The sequence below is a fragment of the Cydia splendana genome, chromosome 20 (assembly GCF_910591565.1).
Source record: "Cydia splendana chromosome 20, ilCydSple1.2, whole genome shotgun sequence".
Taxonomy (NCBI): domain Eukaryota; kingdom Metazoa; phylum Arthropoda; class Insecta; order Lepidoptera; family Tortricidae; genus Cydia; species Cydia splendana.
In genome coordinates this window covers 9,071,442-9,094,102 of record NC_085979.1, presented here as the reverse complement: position 1 = coordinate 9,094,102, position 22,661 = coordinate 9,071,442, and the positions used below count along the sequence as shown (strand labels likewise).

The window sequence follows — 22,661 nt, the reverse complement described above, 5'->3', positions numbered from 1 at the left end:
TACTCAATCGAAAAATTGAAAATACGATCATTTAATTCGCTCTTTACGTACTTTATTAATCGTACTTACAAAGATTAAAAAAAATACTGATTAAACGTACCGTATTTTTCTACCCAAATTTTTTTATGAACTATCTCTTATTTGCATCACAGAGGCAGTGAACGATTAGGTATAAAACACAGTAAAACCCAAAACGCTGATAACAGTTTACCACGACTAATCTTTGACACGCAGCGTTGTTATTACAATTCGATCTTCTTGCTCCGACTTTAAGGTTGATAATTGAACGAACTGTTTAAATCTTGTTCATCTTGTTATTCAAAGTACATAGGCTCGTCGAACCAGTCTCATACTCGTTGTGACTTTTGTAAGTTGAGGACCTGTGGAAAACTTTTGAAATAAAATGGGTGCGTATATTCTTATTTGTTTACATTTACAAGATTAAATACAAAAATAACTATTTATTCATTTTATTTTACTATAAACAATTACCAAAACAAATTTTGTATTAATACTAAACGTATTAATGTGATATTACAATTTTTTTTTGTAATTTAAAAATATTACTTAAAGTGTAAACCGGGTGAAAAGACACAATTTTCAACTTCAAGGAAGATTTTCACCAATAATCCAAATGATAATAGCTAAACATTTTGACATAATTTTTTTTAAGCTCATTAGTTCTTCAATTGGTTATTCGTGAAATCAAATTTTACCTGTCCAATTCAGAGAAAATCAAAGAAAACTAGGTATAGCTACCCGTTTTCTCCACATCCTTAAAACGGGGTCGATAGACACAAGAAAGGGGTGAATAGAAATATTCGGTTTATAGTCGCATATGTATGTCACATAGGTACCTACATCTAATTTGGTGAATTCTAGAACGTATTTCTTCAATAACAGGTTCGTTAATAAAATTGCTTGTACCTAAACAGTAATATATACTTGTATAATTGATAATAATATACTTTTGTTTGTCAAGGAGGTATATATATTTATTATCTGTCTAGACTGTCTCGCACGGTCTTGACCTCTTGCCATTTGTGATGCAAAACTGAAATGATAAATAGCCTATATGGATATATTTTGCAACATTTTCGCTGGCGACCAATAAATAATATAGACTTGCGTTCCTCACTAATAGTAGATTCAATATTCTTTATTCAAACAAACACAAGTATAAGTTTACAGCTACCTATGCCAAGACACTTAAATATACTGTTAATACATAGCCAGTATCATAAACATGTAGGCTTTTCCAACTATACCTATCTAGGATCTTAAATTAAACATACATATTACAAATACATTGTAACAATGTGTTTTAAGCTATGCAATATAGACAACATTACGTATTTACAGATGTAAGTGGTAAATAATATTTTCCCATCGCATTTTCTCGGATAAGTTCTTACTTGTCATGCTACTTCAATCAGCCTCAGTAGGTACTTTTTGCAGTGGTGTGTTAAGGATTTGATTTTCTAAGTTAGATTTATAATTTTTATAAATACCGTGATGGATTGATGATGATTAGGGATTACGAGGGCAGTTGGGTTATGAATGGGGTGAGGAGAGATGACAGAGGGGTGAGTTGGTTTTTACAGGCTACTGCTACGTAAAATTATATATTCTAATAACAAATCAAGCTATTATAATGTTCAAAATCCCAAAGTGTCGATCCAACAAGCTAGGATTTCAGTAGAAACTATTCCCCGATTCTGGCCCCACCTCTCAGTGGTCACCGATCCTGACCCCAGGGCCGATCCACCGCTCCCGGTGAACCTAAAAAAAAAAAAAAAAAAAAAAAAAAAAAAAAAAAAAAAAAAAAAAACAAATAGCCCCCCATTTGAATTGATTGCGCTAGGTCTCAGCAGTGCCCGGCGCCTCCTTCAGGTACTTACGAAATACGCTAATTAAACAATACACCTTGCTCACCACGGTAACAATAGGCTTATCGACCCTTTTCTATTGTTCGATCTCGACTCGGGCGCGTTATTGTGTTACCGAGAATACTACCTGGACCCTTCACCCACCGACGTCTTCATTCATGCCTTCTTTATGTGTGTATTATACTGTAGGTGTTTGTGATAGGTATTAGCGATAGGTATTTGCAATAGGTATTAGCGATAGGTATTTGCAAAAGGTACTTATTTGCGATGCATTATCTTATTATCTTACAACCTCTTGGAGCTATTTCGATTTATAAGGAATACAGTTCTAACCTAACCTAACCTAATTAGATTTTACACAAGTAATCCGTCGGTAGCCTAAACTAACCTAAACCTTCTTTTACCAAACCTAACTTGACCAAACCTAACTAAAATCAACCTAACTTCTCATTTCAAACTAACCTGATTTCACCTAGTCTTCATTCAAGTTATGTTTTAACCTAAATACCTAAACTTACCTATCCAAACTAAAGCATCCTACATATCGTATACATACTTACCTATATTGTGCATATTGTATTGTGTTATTTTATTAATTTTACCTATTTCTAACTCATTATTTTTGTCTGCGATAAATGCAATTCAACCTAATGTAGCCTTTTTTTATTCTTTAACTATTCTATCTTCTTAAACTTAGTATGTAAGTATGTCTCATTATCTAATACTATATATTTACTATACATTTTTATGTTCTTTGTAACACGATAGAAAGTAAACTCGTAGCTACTTGTTTCTTTGTATTATTAAAATAATAACGAGGCGTGTGAGGCATTTCTTGTGCACTTGTTTTCATTGTTATAACAGCTTAATTACTTTATTGATAGACGTGTATTATATTTTATGCTGACAATGGATTATTATGTGGATATAATTTGGGTTTGAGTACAGGGAGCGTCTGTTTAGATGAACTTGTTGAGACATGTTACTTTGTATGATTTAAAAAAAATAACGAGACGTGTCAACTGGTTTCAACATGATTTAGTCTAATACGTCGGCATTTCTTGTGTGTTGGTATTCATTGTTATAACAGCATAATTGCTTTATTGGTAGACATCTATTATATTTTATACTGACAATGGATTTATTGTTTCCTATTATGCTTTTGAATTTCGGTTTTAGTAAAGAGAGCGTCTGTATTAGATGAACCTGTTGAGACATGATTTGAACGATACTGTATCCTGCTCACTATCACAGTATAAAAGCCGAAGAGAAATGGCTTTGAGTAAGTATTACTGTCGTGGCAGTCCTCTGTATCAGAGCTCCTTGTATCTACTGCAGTATATAGAAATATAGTGTTAATTCAACAGTGAAGTGTTTAAGTGTTTATAGAAAGACCCAACAATGGATGTAAGTATGTCTTTTATTACCGTAACTTACTTTGTTTTGTTTTCACTTGTGTTCTTTGTGTTTTAATTATCAAGATTGTAGACAGTGTGTAAATTATTGTTTTATATTGTTTCAGTTCACTGAAAATACTTTCAAGAACTATTACTACCCGGATGATAATAAAGACGAATCAAGCGATGAAGAGGGTACGCTTGGTCTCAAAGTTAAACAAGCCATCGCAAAGAAACGTTCAGGAAACAATATCGATAGCTTCTTTGAACGACCTAAAAAGCAGTCTAAAGTTGTGAAACGGTCTTCAAATGTGAGCAAAAGTTCACCAGACGGTGTTGCAAACTTGTCATCCGGACAAGACGACGGGGCCTATGCATCACATTTGATTAAAATCGAGATATATGATATGCATAAAATCAAAAACGTCCCACCCATGGAACACTGGAAGCATGCGGACTTCAGATTGAAATATTTTGCGTTGGAAGACGATTTGGAGCTACAAAATACGCGAAATATTATTTATAACATAACAAAGCAATTAGCTTCTAAGGACAGTAGTGTGAAATATTTTATAGATAATAAGAAACAGTGATAGTTATAATTATTAATGATAGTAGTAGCTTAATGATTGTGTTAACGTATTTCTCATTTTTTACCTCTCCTTAAGTACATTTTCCATGTAACAGATTATTTTTATTGTATCACATTACAACAAGTTTTAATTTAATACTTCTCATTTGTAAAGATTACAGTCCCCACTCTTAGAAATCTTATACCTGTAGTCAACTATTTAAATGAAAGAAAGCACTGTATGATTTCTCATTTCATAATGGACTCTTTGAGTTGTGATGTCTACGATCTTGAACTTATCAGACTCTGTGAAGAAATAGAAGAAAATGAAGATCTATGCGAGGCTGCCCGTCTTGTGAGCCAACTACATCGAGAGGCGTAAGTAAAAGTATTCCTGTTCATACATGTTTATAACTCTTAACCAGTACCTGTTTAACAAAGGATGGGTTCCTCCTAACTTGTTGTGACCAGAACTTATTGTTAGGATAAACGTGGGGTGGGAGAGTGCTGGTTATATAAGCGGGGTATCTCGAGTTCATATCATTCAGTGTTTTGGTGCCGTGCTTGTACTGTGATATCCTTTTCCTTATTATCATATAATGGTGTTTACTTACTATCATATTGGTCTCACTTTGCCTCGTGATAAGATTGAGGAATTAAGTAAAGAATTTATTTTAGCATATTTTCATAGAAATATAAGAATGTGGTATATATCAAACAAATTACCTCACTCGTTACTGGAAGATTCTGATATTATACCGTATTATACACCATGTGATGGGCATATCAAAAATTCCAAGGGGAATACTCAGTCATCAGATGTGATTGATGGAGTTTTGATGATGCGGGCCTATTGTCAGCAGTGTCGAAAAGACTTACGTTAGTATATACAACCAACCGTTTTAGTAATTATTTTTATTTTATCTGACATTAAGATATTTATGTTTATTATGTATTGTTATAGATCTTCTCAAATAGGACGGGGAGTAAAAAGGACAGCTGGAGTTTTGGAGACCGAAGAATTCTTGGTGAAGAAAAACCGTTCAGCAGCTGCTGAACCTGTAGCATCAACATCATCCGAACCAGTTCCCGATGTCATTGTGAGTACAAATAATAATCATGAAATTGAATGTTCTGTGTGTAATAAGTTTGTTTCTAAAAGATATTTTAAAAATCATTTAAATAGTAATCTTCACAAAAATAATGTTTTAAGGGCTGACATTGAATGGGTTAATGTTCAGTTAATTGAAAATGCTTTTAAGAATAGGGTGGCCACTTACAGAATACTATTAAATGAAAATGTTCACCAACTATTTACTCCCGAATCCATTTTACTAGGAAATAAAGATAAAATCTTTGCATTATTGGATCGTTCCCTCACTGATCACCATGCTTTAAAAGTAAACTTTATTTTGAATGCGGATTTTACTCAAGAGAGCAAACAAGTAAATAATACATTTGATTTCCAATTATGTAACAATGTAGTTGATGTTAGCAGCGACAAAGATGATATTTTCGAGTCAGTTGTTAAAGATATATTAACAAAATTATTTAACTTTGAGAGAAAAGACAGTGGATGGAGTTTAGTAAAATTTAATTATCTAGATGTCAATGTAAACAAATTTAATCCATTGCGTGGTTCTTCCTATATCGAATTACCACGTGATATTCAGAACAGAAAAGCAGTTATTAATGTAAAAAATAATGATCATGAATGTTTTAGATGGGCTGTATTGTCAGGCTTGTATCCACCTACAAGTCATCGTTCAAACACTACGAAATCGTATATAGCGCATAAAAATAAATTAAATTTTAGAAATTTAACTTTCCCACTTAAGGTTGGAGATATTCAGAAATTTGAAAAAATGAATGATATAAGTATAAACGTTTTTGGTCTTGAATACAATTCGAAAAGTAAAAAACATGACGTAGTAGGCCCATTACACTTAACAAAGTGCAAAAAAGCTACCCACTTGAATTTATTGTACATATCCAAAGACAGTAAGGGGCATTATTGCTATATCAAAAATTTATCTAGGTTAGTATCTAAACAATTATCAAATACACAGCATGCTGCACATATTTGTGATGGTTGTTTGTCGAACTTTACAACTCGCGACAATTTAATGAATCATCAAAGAAACGATTGTTTCCATGTTTGTACACATTTACCTTCAGAACAGGATAAAAAGAAAAACTGGTTCAATGAAAACGTTTCCTCCAATATACTTACTTTCGATAATTATGAACGTAAATTAAGGGTACCTTTTGTTATTTATGCTGATTTCGAGGCCTTTCTAAACCCGATTCAAACAGGTACAATTAATCCTACTACATCCTCAACAACAAATGTACAAAAACATGAGGTATATAGTTTTGGATACTACATTAAATGTTCTTATAATGATAAATTGTCAGTGTACAGAACATATAAAGGCAAAAATTGCACCCAGGAATTTATGAAGTATATGGAACAAGACTTAAAGGCTATTTGTAGGAGAAATACTTTTGTAAAAACTCCATTGCCTTTATCTAATGCAAATAATGTGCATATTGCTCAGAGTAGTACATGTTATATTTGTGATAAAAATTTAAACGAGGATTCAGTCATTTCCTATAATTACCATACTGGTCTTTATGAAGGAGTGGCACATAAATTTTGTTCTGAAAAATACAGGGCACCTAATTTTGTACCTGTATTTTTCCATAATTTGTGTAACTATGATAGTCATTTTATAGTGCATGGGCTTGGTTTGGCGGAAGGCGACATTGAACTGATTCCAGAGAACAAAGAGAAATACATTTCATTTTCTAAGAGCTTACAAATAAATAATCGCACAATTAAATTGAGATTTGTCGATTCACTTAAATTTATGTCCAGTAGTCTTGACAAATTGGCAAAAAACTTGTTGCCTGAACAATTTCATGAATTAAAATTGAATTTTTCATGCGAGGAGGATTTTAAACGCTTATTACGAAAGGGTGTCTATCCCTATGAACACATGTCATCATACGATTCTTTAAACTTAACAGCTCTTCCCTCTAAAGATGATTTCTTTAGTTCCTTGTCTGATAGTCACATCTCAGAAGAGGATTATGATCACGCAAAAGATGTTTGGTCTCATTTTCAATGCAAAAATATGGGTGATTATTCTGATTTATATTTAAAAACTGATGTTCTATTACTAACTGATATATTTGAAAATTTTAGAAACCTTTGTCTTAAGACGTATGGATTAGACCCCGCTCATTATTATACTGCTCCGGGATTAAGTTGGGATGCAATGTTAAGAACTACAAAAATAAAACTAGAACTCCTAACTGATATCGATAAAATAGCTTTTATATCAAAAAATATTCGAGGTGGCATATCACAATGTAGTAATAGATACGCGAAGGGTAATAATATTTTTTTGGAAGATTATAATCAAAATATCCCATCGTCATTTCTTATGTACTTTGATGCAAATAACCTTTACGGGTGGGCTATGTCTCAATGTCTTCCTACCGGTAAATTTGAATGGGTAAATACAGATACTGACTTTAATATATCTGATGACGCTGATCATGGTTTAATTTTAGAAGTTGATCTCGAATACCCTAACGAGTTGCATGACTCTCATTCAGATTTGCCATTTTGTCCTGAAAACGTTTGTTTGGGTAATTCCAAAGAAAAAAAATTAATTCCTAATTTAAATAAAAAAACGAATTATGTCATTCATTATAGAAATCTAAAACAGTGTTTGAAGAATGGTTTGAAATTGAGTAAAATCCATCGCATTCTTAAATTTCAGCAGTCTATGTGGTTAAAAAGTTACATAGATTTGAACACCCACATGCGATCACAGGCATCATCCGATTTTGAAAAAGATTTCTTTAAACTAATGAATAATTCAGTGTTCGGTAAAACCATGGAAAATGTTGCAAAACGCGTAAATGTCAAATTATTAAATCACTGGGAAAATCGAGGAAAAACGCAGGGGGTTCAATCTTTGATAGCGAAACCTGAGTTCCATAGTTTATCCATATTCTCTGAGAATTTAGTGGCCGTTCAATTGAATAAAACTAAAATATTTTATAATAAACCGATTTATCTGGGATTTTGCGTATTAGATATATCGAAAACTTTGATGTATGACTTTCACTACAGCTACATGAAAACCAAATATCCAGACAACCTTAAGCTTCTTTATACAGATACTGATAGCTTAGTATATCAAATTTTCACGGAAAATTATTACGCAGATATAAAATCAGATCTTAATTTATATTTTGATACATCTGACTATCCTCCTAACAATAAATATGATTTGCCGTTAATAAATAAAAAGCGATTAGGGTTTTTCAAAGATGAAAATAATGGTAGAATTTTAAAAGAGTTCGTAGGTCTGAGATCTAAAATGTATACCTTAGATGTTGAAAAATATGACGAGAATGATGAAAAAACTGAAAAATACGGTGTTTTATCAAAAGCCAAAGGAGTCAATAAATGTGTTACAAAAAAATTTACTCTTGACAATTACAAAACGTGTTTATTTAATAAAAATTTGCAACGCGCTCAAATGCTAAGATTTAAGTCTATAAAACATATAATATTCACTCAAAAAATTAATAAAATATCATTATCGCATGAAGATACAAAACGGTACTTATTAGAAAACTCTTCTGACACTCTAGCGTGGGGTCATTATAAAATACCGCAATAATGAAAAAGTTTCAAAGTTGTAATATAATCACACAGAACATTCGAATTCCAAATTATTGTTTGTACATTGTATATTTTTAAGGTATTACTTGTAAACATGTAAAAAAATGTATGAATTTTATTTTATTGTATCTTTTAAGGTATTTTTGCAAATATGAAACAAAAAAATAATGTTAAAAGTGTGATCATAAATAATAAAAAAAAATTTACGTAATCATTTTGTTTTGTTTTTTTGTCTACTATATCTGAGTTGTTTAAATAGTAATTATCTTTCTGAATATTACCATTTAAAGTCCATCCGTTAACATATCAACACTCACCCACACACATACACACATAGACATAGATTACGATATTTAATAATGATTCACTTTTATCATCCTTTCACCACCATTGTCGCAGGTCCTAGTGGGTGTGGTAAAACGCAATTTGTTACAAACTTTTTGAATAACTCCAAAGAGATATGTAATGTTGAATTTGATGAAATTATTTGGTGTTATGATGAAATGCAACCTCTCTACAATCTGGAAAATATAAATTATAGTCAAGGAATACCAGATTTTTCAATTTTTGATGGGAAGAAACCTAAACTTCTTATTATAGATGATTTGATGAGAGAATCGGATGGACGAATCGTTGACATTTTTACGAAAGGTAGTCATCATAGAAACTTAAGTGTTTTTTATATTACACAAAACGTATTTCATCAAGGTAGAGGTCAACGTGATATTTCATTGAATACAAGCTACATTGTATTTTTTAAAAATCCCAGGGATAAAACTCAAATACGCTACCTGTCACGACAAGTTTACCCAGAAAACTCAAAGTTTGTGGACGAAGCCTACAAAGATGCTACAAAGGAGGCTCATGGTTACCTCATGATTGACCTGAAACAAAATACAAATGACATATGCCGTTTTAAAACAAAAATATTTCCGTTTGATGGGCATTGCACAGTGTATGTACCTAAAAAGGGGTTTAAATATGATAAAAATCACCATATTTTAGTCAGTTCTACATGATGCATGCAAGAGTAAACACATATAAACATTTACTTGAAGCATTGCAGTTGCTTAAACCCAAATATCGTACTGCATTACTTAAATCTTGTGACGATGAAGAGATCAACATTATTTGTGAGTGCATTTATAACGTCCTAAATGGGAAAATTCCATTAGAAAAAAAAGAAAAGACGAAACTAAAAAAATATAAAGATATTTTAAGAAAATTAGTTTCGAAAGGGAAACATAAAATAAGAAAAACTGTTATAGTTCAAAAAGGAGGTGCATTTCTACCTATTATTTTAGGTGCAGTTTTAAGTGCTTTAGTGAACTCTTTATCATAAACAAAATGGAAAACACAAAAAAAATGTTATTAGTTGAATCAGATTTTATTGAAAGGCTGAAACGGAATGAGAGTCCACCCGAAAATTCCTCATCTCGGCTAGATGGAGAGATGCAAAAAATCCTTAAAAGTAAAATGAATGATCGCGAAAAGTGGACGTTATATTCTCAAGCATTACAAAGATTTCTACATTTTATTGAAACAGATCGAAAACCGTTTAGAATACCCATCGTGATGGAGGGGGTAGATCAAGTCATCAACGAAAGTAATGATATTATAAAAACAAAAGTGAACAAAAAGGAGGAGATTGAAAATAATGAGTCAGTTACAGATAATGTAACTGAAGCAGCCACACCGTCATCGTTTAATACAACACCTGGCGAAATAAATCAAGAACTAATGCCAATTAGTCCGTCAAAAATTATAAACATATTACCTAAATCTTATGAAAAAAAAGCTCGAACGTTGTTAGATTACATTGTTTCAAGTAAACCGAAAATTTGGTGGAAACAGACTGGTGAAGTTGTTATAAATAACCAAACCATTCAAAATAGTAATATTACTGATTTGGTAAGCGACACCGTTAGATGTCTTAAACGTCCTAAGCCAATTGGATGGGAAGTGTTTGCTTTACTTTTAAAAGATATCGAAGTTCCTAGGTCATGCATAGGTAATCCTACAAATTTAGCATTTATTAATGGTACTCCTTTGATTGAACCCTTTACCCCCTCCACATCTGTGAAGACGAGAGCCTCAACAGATAAAGATAATAACACTTCTACGCCTCTTGCTACACGGGAGCAAAAGCGATCCGGAAAGAAAATAGAGTGGGAAAGATGGACTCCTTATTAGATATTAACAGAATCTATTATGACGTCTCTAATCCAGCTGGCTATAGCAGTTTAAATAATTTATCAAAGGAAATGAAAGGTCAAATGAACAAAGAGGAAGTGAAAAAATGGTTACAATCTCAAGATACGCACACGCTGCATAAACCTATTCATAGACGATTTACTAGAAATAAATACATTCTCTCGAACTTTAATGAACTTTGGCAAGCTGATTTAAGTGATATGAGTACTTATAGTCAATATAATGATGGCTACAAATATATTCTTTGTGTTATTGATGTGTTCAGTAAATATGCTTTTGCAAGAGCCATGAAGAAGAAGGATTCAGCAACTGTTAAACAATGTTTTGAAAGCATATTTACTGAAGCCAACTCTGTTCCCCGTCACATCCAATCTGATAAAGGTACAGAATTTGTTTCAAAGGCGGTTAGAGATTACTTTAAGAGCAAAAATATTAATTATTATACCACTAATAACCCTGACATTAAAGCAAGTATAGTAGAAAGATTTCAAAGAACACTTAAAATGAAAATGTGGCGTTACTTCACTCATAAGAATACATATAACTACACAAATATATTACAAGATCTTCTACATTCTTACAACCATAGCTATCATTCTAGCATTAAAATGCGCCCAGTTGATGTTAGCTCTAATAATATTATGACTGTTTGGTGTAATTTATATGATCGCAAAAAAGATAGGCAAATTTCATTAGAAACTAAAAAACTAAATGTAGGTGATCATGTTAGAATCACTAAATATAAGCATGTGTTTCAAAAAGGTTATGAAAGTAATTGGAGTGATGAAATATTTATTATTGATTCGATTATTAACAGATCGCCACGAGTTGTTTATACAATAAAGGATTTAGAAGGTGAACCCATCATTGGTACATTTTATTCTAAAGAATTACAAAAGGTAACTTACCTCCCCTCCAACGAGTATAAAATTGATAAAATAATACGCTCGCGTCGAGTTGCTGGCAGAAAGGAAATACTAGTTAAGTGGCAAGGTTATCCTAATAAATTTAATTCTTGGATACCTGAATCAAACTTAAAGAAAATATGAGTGAAAATAGTTTTTATCTAACTTTGTTAAGTAATAGTTCATCAGATTACTACACGGATAACACGACTGCACATTTCTTAACTAAATTACCAAAGACCATTAAATTGGATGGAGAATGGGTAGTTGGGTTGGTGGAATTTCAATATCCTTGTTCCATGTATAATGTTCAAGAGCACGAAAACATCATTTATTTAAAGAAAAAGGTGTTATCACCCACCGATAAAACTACAAAAATAGTAGATATAAAAACTCATATACCAGCCACTACATATGATAATATAGATCATTTTCTTCAAGCGTTTAATGAAAACCCACAGTTAAAAAATAACGTAAAATTTCGATATGATGGATTAACAAAACTGGTTGGAATAGCAACAACAAATAAAGAAATAACATCTATCATTACAACTCCGATACTAAGTCTGCAATTGGGTTTTAAACCGAAAACAAATTTAAAACAAAATACATTAGGAAAAAGCCCTGCAAATTTATATTTAGGTTTACCATCTCAAATATTTGTTTATACTGATATAATACACCCACAAGTAGTCGGAGATGTTATTACTTCATTACTCAGAATAATACCTTTAGATCCAACTAAGTTCATTTATGGAGCTTATAAAACTCACATCTTCTCACCCGCTCATTATGTACCAGTTTTACGAAGAGAGTTCGATACCATTGAAATAGATATAAGAACAACGACTGGTGTCAGAGTACCATTTCAATTTGGATCTTCTTGCGTGAAGCTACACTTTCAACGAGTAAAATGATTTACAACAGATCGTCAGTCTCTTGTCCTTACGAACATTATTATTCACACCAAGCCGGCTCTGGGATAGGTATTGTCTATAAGGGAGTTCCATATCAACGAGGACATGGTATAGGCAGTTTTTTGGGTGGACTATTTAGATCAGTGCTCCCTTTGTTATCTAGCGGTTTAAAAACCATTGGAAAAGAAACCTTAGGGGCAGGGGTTGGTTTGTTAACTGATATGGTAAATTCTCGTCCTATGGATAGTTCCATTCGATCACGATTTAAGGAAGCGAGCGCTAACCTAAAAAGAAAGGCTGATGAAAAAATTGATTCTCTCATGTCAGGATCTGGGTATAAAATGTCGAATAAAAGAAGAGAACCGCTCATTACTCGAAAAGCATCGCAACGAAGAGGAAGTAGAAATAATAATAAAAATAACGATATATTTTCAAGTTAAATAATGTCATTTCTACACAGTCATTCATGTGAATGTGCAAAATCTGAATTAGATATATTTGCCCTTCCATCAACTCAAACAAGTATTGAAAGCGGACATTGGATTCATTACAAACCAATTTCATCTTTAAGTGATGATGGCCCCATTGAATTTCAAGTACCTGGATCAGGAGATGACTACATTGATCTATCACACACAATGTTACATATTACTGCTAAAGTATTGAATCAAGATGGGACAAAATTAAAAGCAGATGCCGGAGTTGGACCCACCAATAACTGGCTACATTCCCTTTTCAACCAACTTGATGTATATTTAAATCAAAAACTCATATCACCCCCAAACAATACATATGCTTACCGTGCTTATATGGAAAATCTTCTCAACTATGGACCGGCAGCCAAAAAAACCCATCTTACTTGTGGGTTATGGTATGAGGATACCCCAGGTTTTATGGATACCGTTGATGCCAACAACAAAGGATTTCAGAAAAGACTAGAATTTATCAAAGAGAGTAAGGAAGTGGAAATGATTGGACATTTGCATGGCGATATATTTAACCAAGAGAAATTCTTGATAAATGGTGTTGAATTGCGTATTAAGTTAGTCCGATCAAAAGAATCATTTAATTTAATTTGTCATCAAGATAAAAAACTTAAAGTACAAATAACAGATGCTAGTCTCATTGTTAGAAGAACAAAAATCAATCCTAGCGTTTTGTTAGCCCATCAAAAAGTATTGGCAACAACGACTGCGAAGTACCCCATTACGAGAGCAGAAGTTAAGGTTCTCACAATACCAACAGGGGTCCAGGGTAAAACATTGGATAATATATTTCTCGGACAAATTCCTAAACGCTGTATTATTGGATTTGTATCAAATTCAGGTTTTAATGGAAATTTAGCTTTGAATCCATTTAATTTTCAAAATTATAATATGAATTCATTTAGCTTGTTTGTAGATGGTCATGAAATTCCTTCTAAAACATTACAACCGTCATTTAGTTCTGGTTTAATAGCGGCGGCATATCACACCTTATTTTCTGGAACTGGTATTCATTTTCACAACGAAGGTAATGGAATAAGTAGAACAGATTATGGTGGAGGATATTGTTTGTTATGTTTTGATTTAACCCCTGATTTATCTGCTAGTTCAACTTCCCACTGGAATCTTGTTAGACATGGAAGTGTTCGGATAGAAGTACGCTTTGATTCGGCTCTAACTAGCACCATTAATTGTATCGTGTATGCAGAATTTGACAACATTATTGAAATAAACAAAAACCGTGATGTATCTGTAGATTATAATAGTTGAAAAACATAATTATATAAATACAATGTTTTCTTTCGTTTACTTTATTTTGTTGTAGTCATTGTTTGCAGCATCATCAAGACATAAATTGTTATTAATTAAGTAATTATGGATACTAATGAGATTCAATTTTGTATGAAGAAATTAAACCCACTTTTTGAATCAAATGTTTTTGCTGCTAACAAAATACCTATTTGGGTCGATCTACCTGTCTTTATTGTTAGTAATTTGGACCCTGACACGAAACCAGGCTCCCACTGGGTTGCCATACACATTGATGTTACTGGTATAGGAGAATATTTTGATTCCTTCGGACGGAAACCTTCAGGTTACCATAACTTATTTTTAAAAAGAAACACCAGACAGTGGTTTTATAACAATAAACCTCTTCAAAACCATTTTACTTCAGTTTGTGGTGAATATTGTCTAGTTTATTTGTATTTTAAATATCATGGAAAAACTATGACAGATATGCTAAGTTTGTTTTCTGATAATTCTGTATGTAATGACCTTATATTAAGGAATATGTTTAAAACATTTTTTGTGAAATAAAATAATACGTGTACTTAAATAAGATTTTTTATTTTTTCATATAATACAAAGACCTTTTAAACCACACATTTTTTTTTAAATTTTATTATTTACAAAATATTTCTTAACATTCTTTGTTACTTAAAAAACGAGACGACACAAAAAAAAATCTGTTACATGGAAAATGTACTTAAGGAGAGGTAAAAAATGAGAAATACGTTAACACAATCATTAAGCTACTACTATCATTAATAATTATAACTATCACTGTTTCTTATTATCTATAAAATATTTCACACTACTGTCCTTAGAAGCTAATTGCTTTGTTATGTTATAAATAATATTTCGCGTATTTTGTAGCTCCAAATCGTCTTCCAACGCAAAATATTTCAATCTGAAGTCCGCATGCTTCCAGTGTTCCATGGGTGGGACGTTTTTGATTTTATGCATATCATATATCTCGATTTTAATCAAATGTGATGCATAGGCCCCGTCGTCTTGTCCGGATGACAAGTTTGCAACACCGTCTGGTGAACTTTTGCTCACATTTGAAGACCGTTTCACAACTTTAGACTGCTTTTTAGGTCGTTCAAAGAAGCTATCGATATTGTTTCCTGAACGTTTCTTTGCGATGGCTTGTTTAACTTTGAGACCAAGCGTACCCTCTTCATCGCTTGATTCGTCTTTATTATCATCCGGGTAGTAATAGTTCTTGAAAGTATTTTCAGTGAACTGAAACAATATAAAACAATAATTTACACACTGTCTACAATCTTGATAATTAAAACACAAAGAACACAAGTGAAAACAAAACAAAGTAAGTTACGGTAATAAAAGACATACTTACATCCATTGTTGGGTCTTTCTATAAACACTTAAACACTTCACTGTTGAATTAACACTATATTTCTATATACTGCAGTAGATACAAGGAGCTCTGATACAGAGGACTGCCACGACAGTAATACTTACTCAAAGCCATTTCTCTTCGGCTTTTATACTGTGATAGTGAGCAGGATACAGTATCGTTCAAATCATGTCTCAACAGGTTCATCTAATACAGACGCTCTCTTTACTAAAACCGAAATTCAAAAGCATAATAGGAAACAATAAATCCATTGTCAGTATAAAATATAATAGATGTCTACCAATAAAGCAATTATGCTGTTATAACAATGAATACCAACACACAAGAAATGCCGACGTATTAGACTAAATCATGTTGAAACCAGTTGACACGTCTCGTTATTTTTTTTAAATCATACAAAGTAACATGTCTCAACAAGTTCATCTAAACAGACGCTCCCTGTACTCAAACCCAAATTATATCCACATAATAATCCATTGTCAGCATAAAATATAATACACGTCTATCAATAAAGTAATTAAGCTGTTATAACAATGAAAACAAGTGCACAAGAAATGCCTCACACGCCTCGTTATTATTTTAATAATACAAAGAAACAAGTAGCTACGAGTTTACTTTCTATCGTGTTACAAAGAACATAAAAATGTATAGTAAATATATAGTATTAGATAATGAGACATACTTACATACTAAGTTTAAGAAGATAGAATAGTTAAAGAATAAAAAAAGGCTACATTAGGTTGAATTGCATTTATCGCAGACAAAAATAATGAGTTAGAAATAGGTAAAATTAATAAAATAACACAATACAATATGCACAATATAGGTAAGTATGTATACGATATGTAGGATGCTTTAGTTTGGATAGGTAAGTTTAGGTATTTAGGTTAAAACATAACTTGAATGAAGACTAGGTGAAATCAGGTTAGTTTGAAATGAGAAGTTAGGTTGATTTTAGTTAGGTTTGGTCAAGTTAGGTTTGGTAAAAGAAGGTTTAGGTTAGTTTAGGCTACCGACGGATTACTTGTGTAAAATCTAATTAGGTTAGGTTAGGTTAGAACTGTATTCCTTATAAATCGAAATAGCTCCAAGAGGTTGTAAGATAATAAGATAATGCATCGCAAATAAGTACCTTTTGCAAATACCTATCGCTAATACCTATTGCAAATACCTATCGCTAATACCTATCACAAACACCTACAGTATAATACACACATAAAGAAGGCATGAATGAAGACGTCGGTGGGTGAAGGGTCCAGGTAGTATTCTCGGTAACACAATAACGCGCCCGAGTCGAGATCGAACAATAGAAAAGGGTCGATAAGCCTATTGTTACCGTGGTGAGCAAGGTGTATTGTTTAATTAGCGTATTTCGTAAGTACCTGAAGGAGGCGCCGGGCACTGCTGAGACCTAGCGCAATCAATTCAAATGGGGGGCTATTTGTTTTTTTTTTTTTTTTTTTTTTTTTTTTTTTTTTTTTTTTTTTTTTTTTAGGTTCACCGGGAGCGGTGGATCGGCCCTGGGGTCAGGATCGGCGACCACTGAGAGGTGGGGCCAGAATCGGGGAATAGTTTCTACTGATTTCCTACTATTTCGTATTTACCATTAAAGTTATGAAATGGAACTACACAAAATCATAAAAAAATTAAAATTCAAACGACCGGAACATTTATTATGTATAAAAATCAGTTTGCTACATGTAAAAATAAAGTTTTATCGAGGTTTGAATGTCAGTTTTGTGCCTACTCACCCCATTTTACGGTAATGTTTTTGTTTCAGGTTCTCTCACAATAGCGTTGTCTGTTGTCGCGGTTCTGTTAGCCATAGGTTACTCGGAAGCAAGTAAGTTCTACAAACTGTCTTATCAACTAGGTACTTACCATGGTATAATAATATACTCCGCCTGGTACTCCATTCCCGTCTTTTCTAGGTCACCTAACTGACACGGGCCTACGTCATCATGCGACAGCGCTATATGATAATATGCGATAGCGCTATATATAGCGGCCATGTTGTTGTGACGTAGGCCCGTGTCACTTTGGGAATGGAAGACCATGTTTTATTAGACTATGGTACTTACCTACTGAACTTGGAACTTAGGTAGTTATAATTAAGTCCATTGTATAAACGTGTTTTTACCAAAGTTACCTTATTTATACTTCTAGAGGCTCTGTGAGGTGTGAACCTCGCGGATTTTGCCCACCCACCTTAATTTTAAAACTGCGCCATATTACAACTATACTGAGCCAGTGAGGACTTAATAGATAGTTTTAGTTCCGAAAATAATTGAAGTTATTTCGGGGCATTCCACAAAATGACTTCTACTTTGTTGGCGACGTGACGCGTAGGTATGGTAGCTACCTTAATAACCTGCATAAATCAATATTATATACAATATAATACCGCGGAATTAAAAGCCAAGTTACCAAACGTTATTATGCTAAACACCGGTTACTTATCTTTATCAGAAGTTAAAAAAAAATCTCGTACTCGACAATTCTCTGGAATGTCCCTCACACGGATGGAAATTAACAGGGTGAACATTTTATATCTGTCGTTTTCATCCAGGTGGCAGCTGCCCCGTCCCGTCAAAAGTGCACAGCTGCAGCCCTAAGTGCAAGGAGAACTACGAGTGCAGCAACGGCAAGCTGTGCTGCAGGAACGGATGCAACGAGAAGTCCTGCGCCGAGCCTGTTGGCGGCTCGCAGGGGGCTGGCGGGAACAAGTATGGAGGTATGTAACGACACCAGTGTAACTACGAGTGCTGCAACGGCAAGCTGTGCTGCAGGAACGGATGCAACGAGGAGTCCTGCGCCGAGCCTGTTGGCGGCTCGCAGGGGGCTGGCGGGAACAAGTATGGAGGTATGTAACGACACCAGTATAACTACGAGTGCAGCAACGGCAAGCTGTGCTGCAGGAACGGATGCAACGAGAAGTCCTGCGCCGAGCCAGTTGGCGGCTCGCAGGGGGCTGGCGGGAACAAGTATGGAGGTATGTAACGACACCAGTGTAACTACGAGTGCTGCAACGGCAAGCTGTGCTGCAGGAACGGATGCAACGAGAAGTCCTGCGCCGAGCCTGTTGGCGGCTCGCAGGGGGCTGGCGGGAACAAGTATGGAGGTATGTAACGACACCAGTGTAACTACGAGTGCAGCAACGGCTAGCTGTGCTGCAGGAACGGATGCAACGAGAAGTCCTGCGCCGAGCCTGTTGGCGGTTCGCAGGGGGCTGGCGGGAACAAGTATGGAGGTATGTAACGACACCAGTGTAACTACGAGTGCAGCAACGGCTAGCTGTGCTGCAGGAACGGATGCAACGAGAAGTCCTGCGCCGTGCCTGTTGGCGGCTCGCAGGGGGCTGGCGGGAACAAGTATGGAGGTATGTAACGACACCAGTGTAACTACGAGTGCTGCAACGGCTAGCTGTGCTGCAGGCACGGATGCAACGAGAAGTCCTGCGCCGAGCCTGTTGGCGGCTCGCAGGGGGCTGGCGGGAACAAGTATGGAGGTATGTAACGACACCAGTGTAACTACGAGTGCAGCAACGGCTAGCTGTGCTGCAGGAACGGATGCAACGAGAAGTCCTGCGCCGAGCCTGTTGGCGGCTCGCAGGGGACTGGCGGGAACAAGTATGGAGGTATGTAACGACACCAGTGTAACTACGAGTGCTGCAACGGCAAGCTGTGCTGCAGGAACGGATGCAACGACGGCTGGCGGCAGTGGCGTAGCGTGAACTAATCTAGCCGTGGGCGAAGTCGCATCTACGATGCCCTTTTCGTTCACTGTGCCCGAAAGGGCCTCGAGCAAGGCCCCCTTGGGGCGTGAGGCCGTGGGCGACGGCCCACTTCGCCCACGCCTAGCTACGCTACTGGCTGGCGGGAACAAGTATGGAGGTAAGTCATTTTATACTAGAAAACATTAAGTGTTGATCAAAATAATATACCCGTTTCAAATATACAATACTCAAAACTGCGTGATTTCGCTGAGATAAGATCTCTCTAGATCTCTTATTAGATCTATTTTTGGCTCCCGAAAACCCTCGTATAGCAAATTTCATCGAAATCGTTAGAGCCCCGTTCAAAGGTATAAGATTGGTATTGGTACTTTGTATGTAATTTCGATAGTGAAGATACAAAAAATAATTAGGTAGGTCCCAGAGGTAGGTACACAAGAGTACCTATATATTTCTTCAAAAGTACGAAATTAAGGTAAATGATTCAGCTATCGAGCTCTATGTAATATATTACACTGAATTGTGGTGTCATATAAAGTCTCTCGGATTCTCATACAGGGACTATATACTAAATATACTGGAAGGAATAAGTAGTTACCTATGGCGGTAAGTGGTAAATCACATACAATGTTGCGCAAAGTAGGCCCCTCATATACCTATGAATGGTGACTTCAGTACCTACCTAACAAGTCTATTGAGATTTGTGTGCTCTAAAATACTTTAAAGGATGACTCACGTTAGACCGAGCCGTGTCCGAGCTGGAGCTTCCGGTGCTTCTAGGATTCCGTACCCAAAGGGTAAAACGGGACCCTGTTACTAAGACTCCGCTGTCCGTCCGTCCGTCCGTCTGTCACCAGGCTGTATCTCGTGATCTGTGATAGCTAGACAGCTGAAATTTTCACTGATGATGTATTTGTGTTGCCGCTATAACGACACATACTAAAACCAGAATAAAATAAAGATTTAAGTGGGGCTCCCATACAACAAACGTGATTTTTGACCGAAGTTAAAAAGCAACGTCGGGCGGGGTCAGTACTTGGATGGGTGACCGTTTTTATAGATAATGGTACGGAACCCTTCGTTTGCGAGTCCGACTCGCACTTGGCCGGTTTATTTTATGACATGAGCATGACAGGTGACACGTGATGCTTTCCCTAGAAAACGATGCGCCGGAAGTTTCGGCCCGGACACGTTCCGGTCTAACGGGAGTCATCCTTAAAGAGACTGGTACAAACAACACTCCCTTGTTTCCAATATTTGCAATTGTCTACTTTCAATAATTCCATGATAATAGTTTCTAAAAATTTTAGATTGTTTATTTAGATTGTATCTTAAAGTATTTTTTCAATTTTAATGCAATAACCAGTAGTTTATTATTATATTATATGTACCTACTCGGGTCTTCGAGCCTTTATAAGGCGTGCGTGGGGATATAGATCCAACACGTAGAGGCCGTTTGGAGAGATTTGATATCATGTAGAACACTGATTTAAACTTTCACGATTATTAAACATTATCAAACGAAACGTCGGAAGTAAATCTTAAAACTAAAATACACGCGATTAGTCCCATTGTGTAGTTTGATAATCATGTAGAACGCCTACTAGACCCGATTCACGGGTACATCAAAAATACCCGTGAACCAGTTTCAGCATGCATTGGAAGCTATTATAGAGAATATGGACAGAGTACTGGTATATGGTTATTAATTATACCAAGTAGGAGGAGGAGTGTATGGTTACCAAGAAGGAGTTTTGGCCGAAGGGTGTCAAGTTTCGGCGGTTCCGCGGCCGGCTCCCTGACACTGCGGGGTTGCGTAATGCATCGCAGCCATAATGTGATTTGTAGTGTTTAGTTTTAAAATATATTTTTGTAATATGTATGCTAGTGTTAAGGTATTATAATGGTATGGTATATGTATGGGCCACTAGTTGCCTGAAATAAAAAAATTCATTTCATTTCATTTCATTATTTAGTTTATTTATAGTAGTTTATTTTCATTTATAATAGTTGCTTGTAAGTTTGGCAGATATTTTATAGGTATAATATTGTTGCAGCGGGCACGAACAGCGGCATATACTGCAACAACCAGAAGTGCAGTCCTCAGGAGGTCTGCAAGATGGACCCCAACACTAAACGCATGAGATGCGTACGCTCTTAAATATACGACAATGTTAAACTCTAGCCGCCCAGAGACCTATAACGAGGTCTCCCGTTCCATTCTAATTTGAATCTTTGTTTTGACAAATCAAAATTGCATTTTTCTTGGCAAGTTTTGACGTCTGGGTGGCTAGAGGGTAAAGATGCAATAGGCTAGTTTACTATGGACAGAATAAATAATAGTACTAGGTACGGAAGGTTCACTCTTTAACAAAACGCGTATATTACTATGACAGCAAGGTGGCGCGAGCGCGAGCAGGCGTCCGTAGCGGTGCGCGGCAACCACTACTGTTAGACACCAAAATTGGTGTGGGACGCATGTACTTGTACCGACGCGTCGAAATTGCAGAGTGAGCCACGGCTGATATGATCAAATTAAATTGTTTTACGGCAGTCGCGCAATTAGGTTTACGAAAATACACGGTAAATACATGGTCAATAATTAATTACATAATTCGTATGTTTTCAACGATTTTTATCATCAAAAATGATGTAAAACAGGTCCATTCTGTGACGTCACACGATAAGTCTCTCTATAACTCCATAATTAAAATCGTTTTGATATTTAGTAAAGAGAAACTGATTTGTTTTCTTAGTAAAATAGCCTATTGTCAATTGGTACACCTACGACACCTACTCATTTTATAATTTTATTGTAAGTCCAAGTAAATGATTTAAAAACTTTGATTTTTGTAACTATAATAAGTAATAAACTTGTTTTTAATATTAACTGTTTCAATTTTATGTTCCAATAGATTTCTAAATAACGCACTTAGAGCTAAGAAAAGGTTATGGGCCTTTTGTCAGAATAATATTACAGAGTGATCAAAAAACTCGGGATAAAACTTGGCTAGGGGCTATTCATAAATTACGTCATTTCAAATTAGGGGGGGGGGGTCTGGACATCGGATGACGGTAGCATGAAGTAGGAGGAAATGGGGTCATTTGAACCATGATTTTTTGATGATTATAGGGGGGGGGGGGGGTCAAAAATCGTCAAAAATCGATGACGTAATT

At 35.1% G+C, this 22,661-nt stretch overlaps 1 protein-coding gene across 1 annotated transcript; it reads left to right on the top strand.

Annotated features, from left to right (window-relative positions):
* Positions 1-323: 323 nt before the first annotated feature.
* On the top strand, positions 324-22,370 carry LOC134800636 (uncharacterized). Its single transcript, XM_063773120.1, has 6 exons — positions 324-407; positions 17,532-17,594; positions 18,321-18,490; positions 18,761-18,872; positions 19,495-19,644; positions 21,542-22,370. Exons 1-6 carry the CDS (start codon positions 404-406, stop codon positions 21,643-21,645), a joined length of 603 nt encoding a protein of 200 aa, XP_063629190.1. The 5' UTR covers positions 324-403; the 3' UTR covers positions 21,646-22,370.
* The last annotated feature ends 291 nt before the right edge of the window (positions 22,371-22,661 follow it).

Coding starts and splice junctions, on each gene's coding strand:
- LOC134800636 (XM_063773120.1), top strand. Junction 17,595..18,320: donor CATAGGTTACTCGGAAGCAA/GTAAGTTCTACA, acceptor GTTTTCATCCAG/GTGGCAGCTGCCCCGTCCCG. Junction 18,873..19,494: donor TGGCGGGAACAAGTATGGAG/GTATGTAACGAC, acceptor GAACTAATCTAG/CCGTGGGCGAAGTCGCATCT.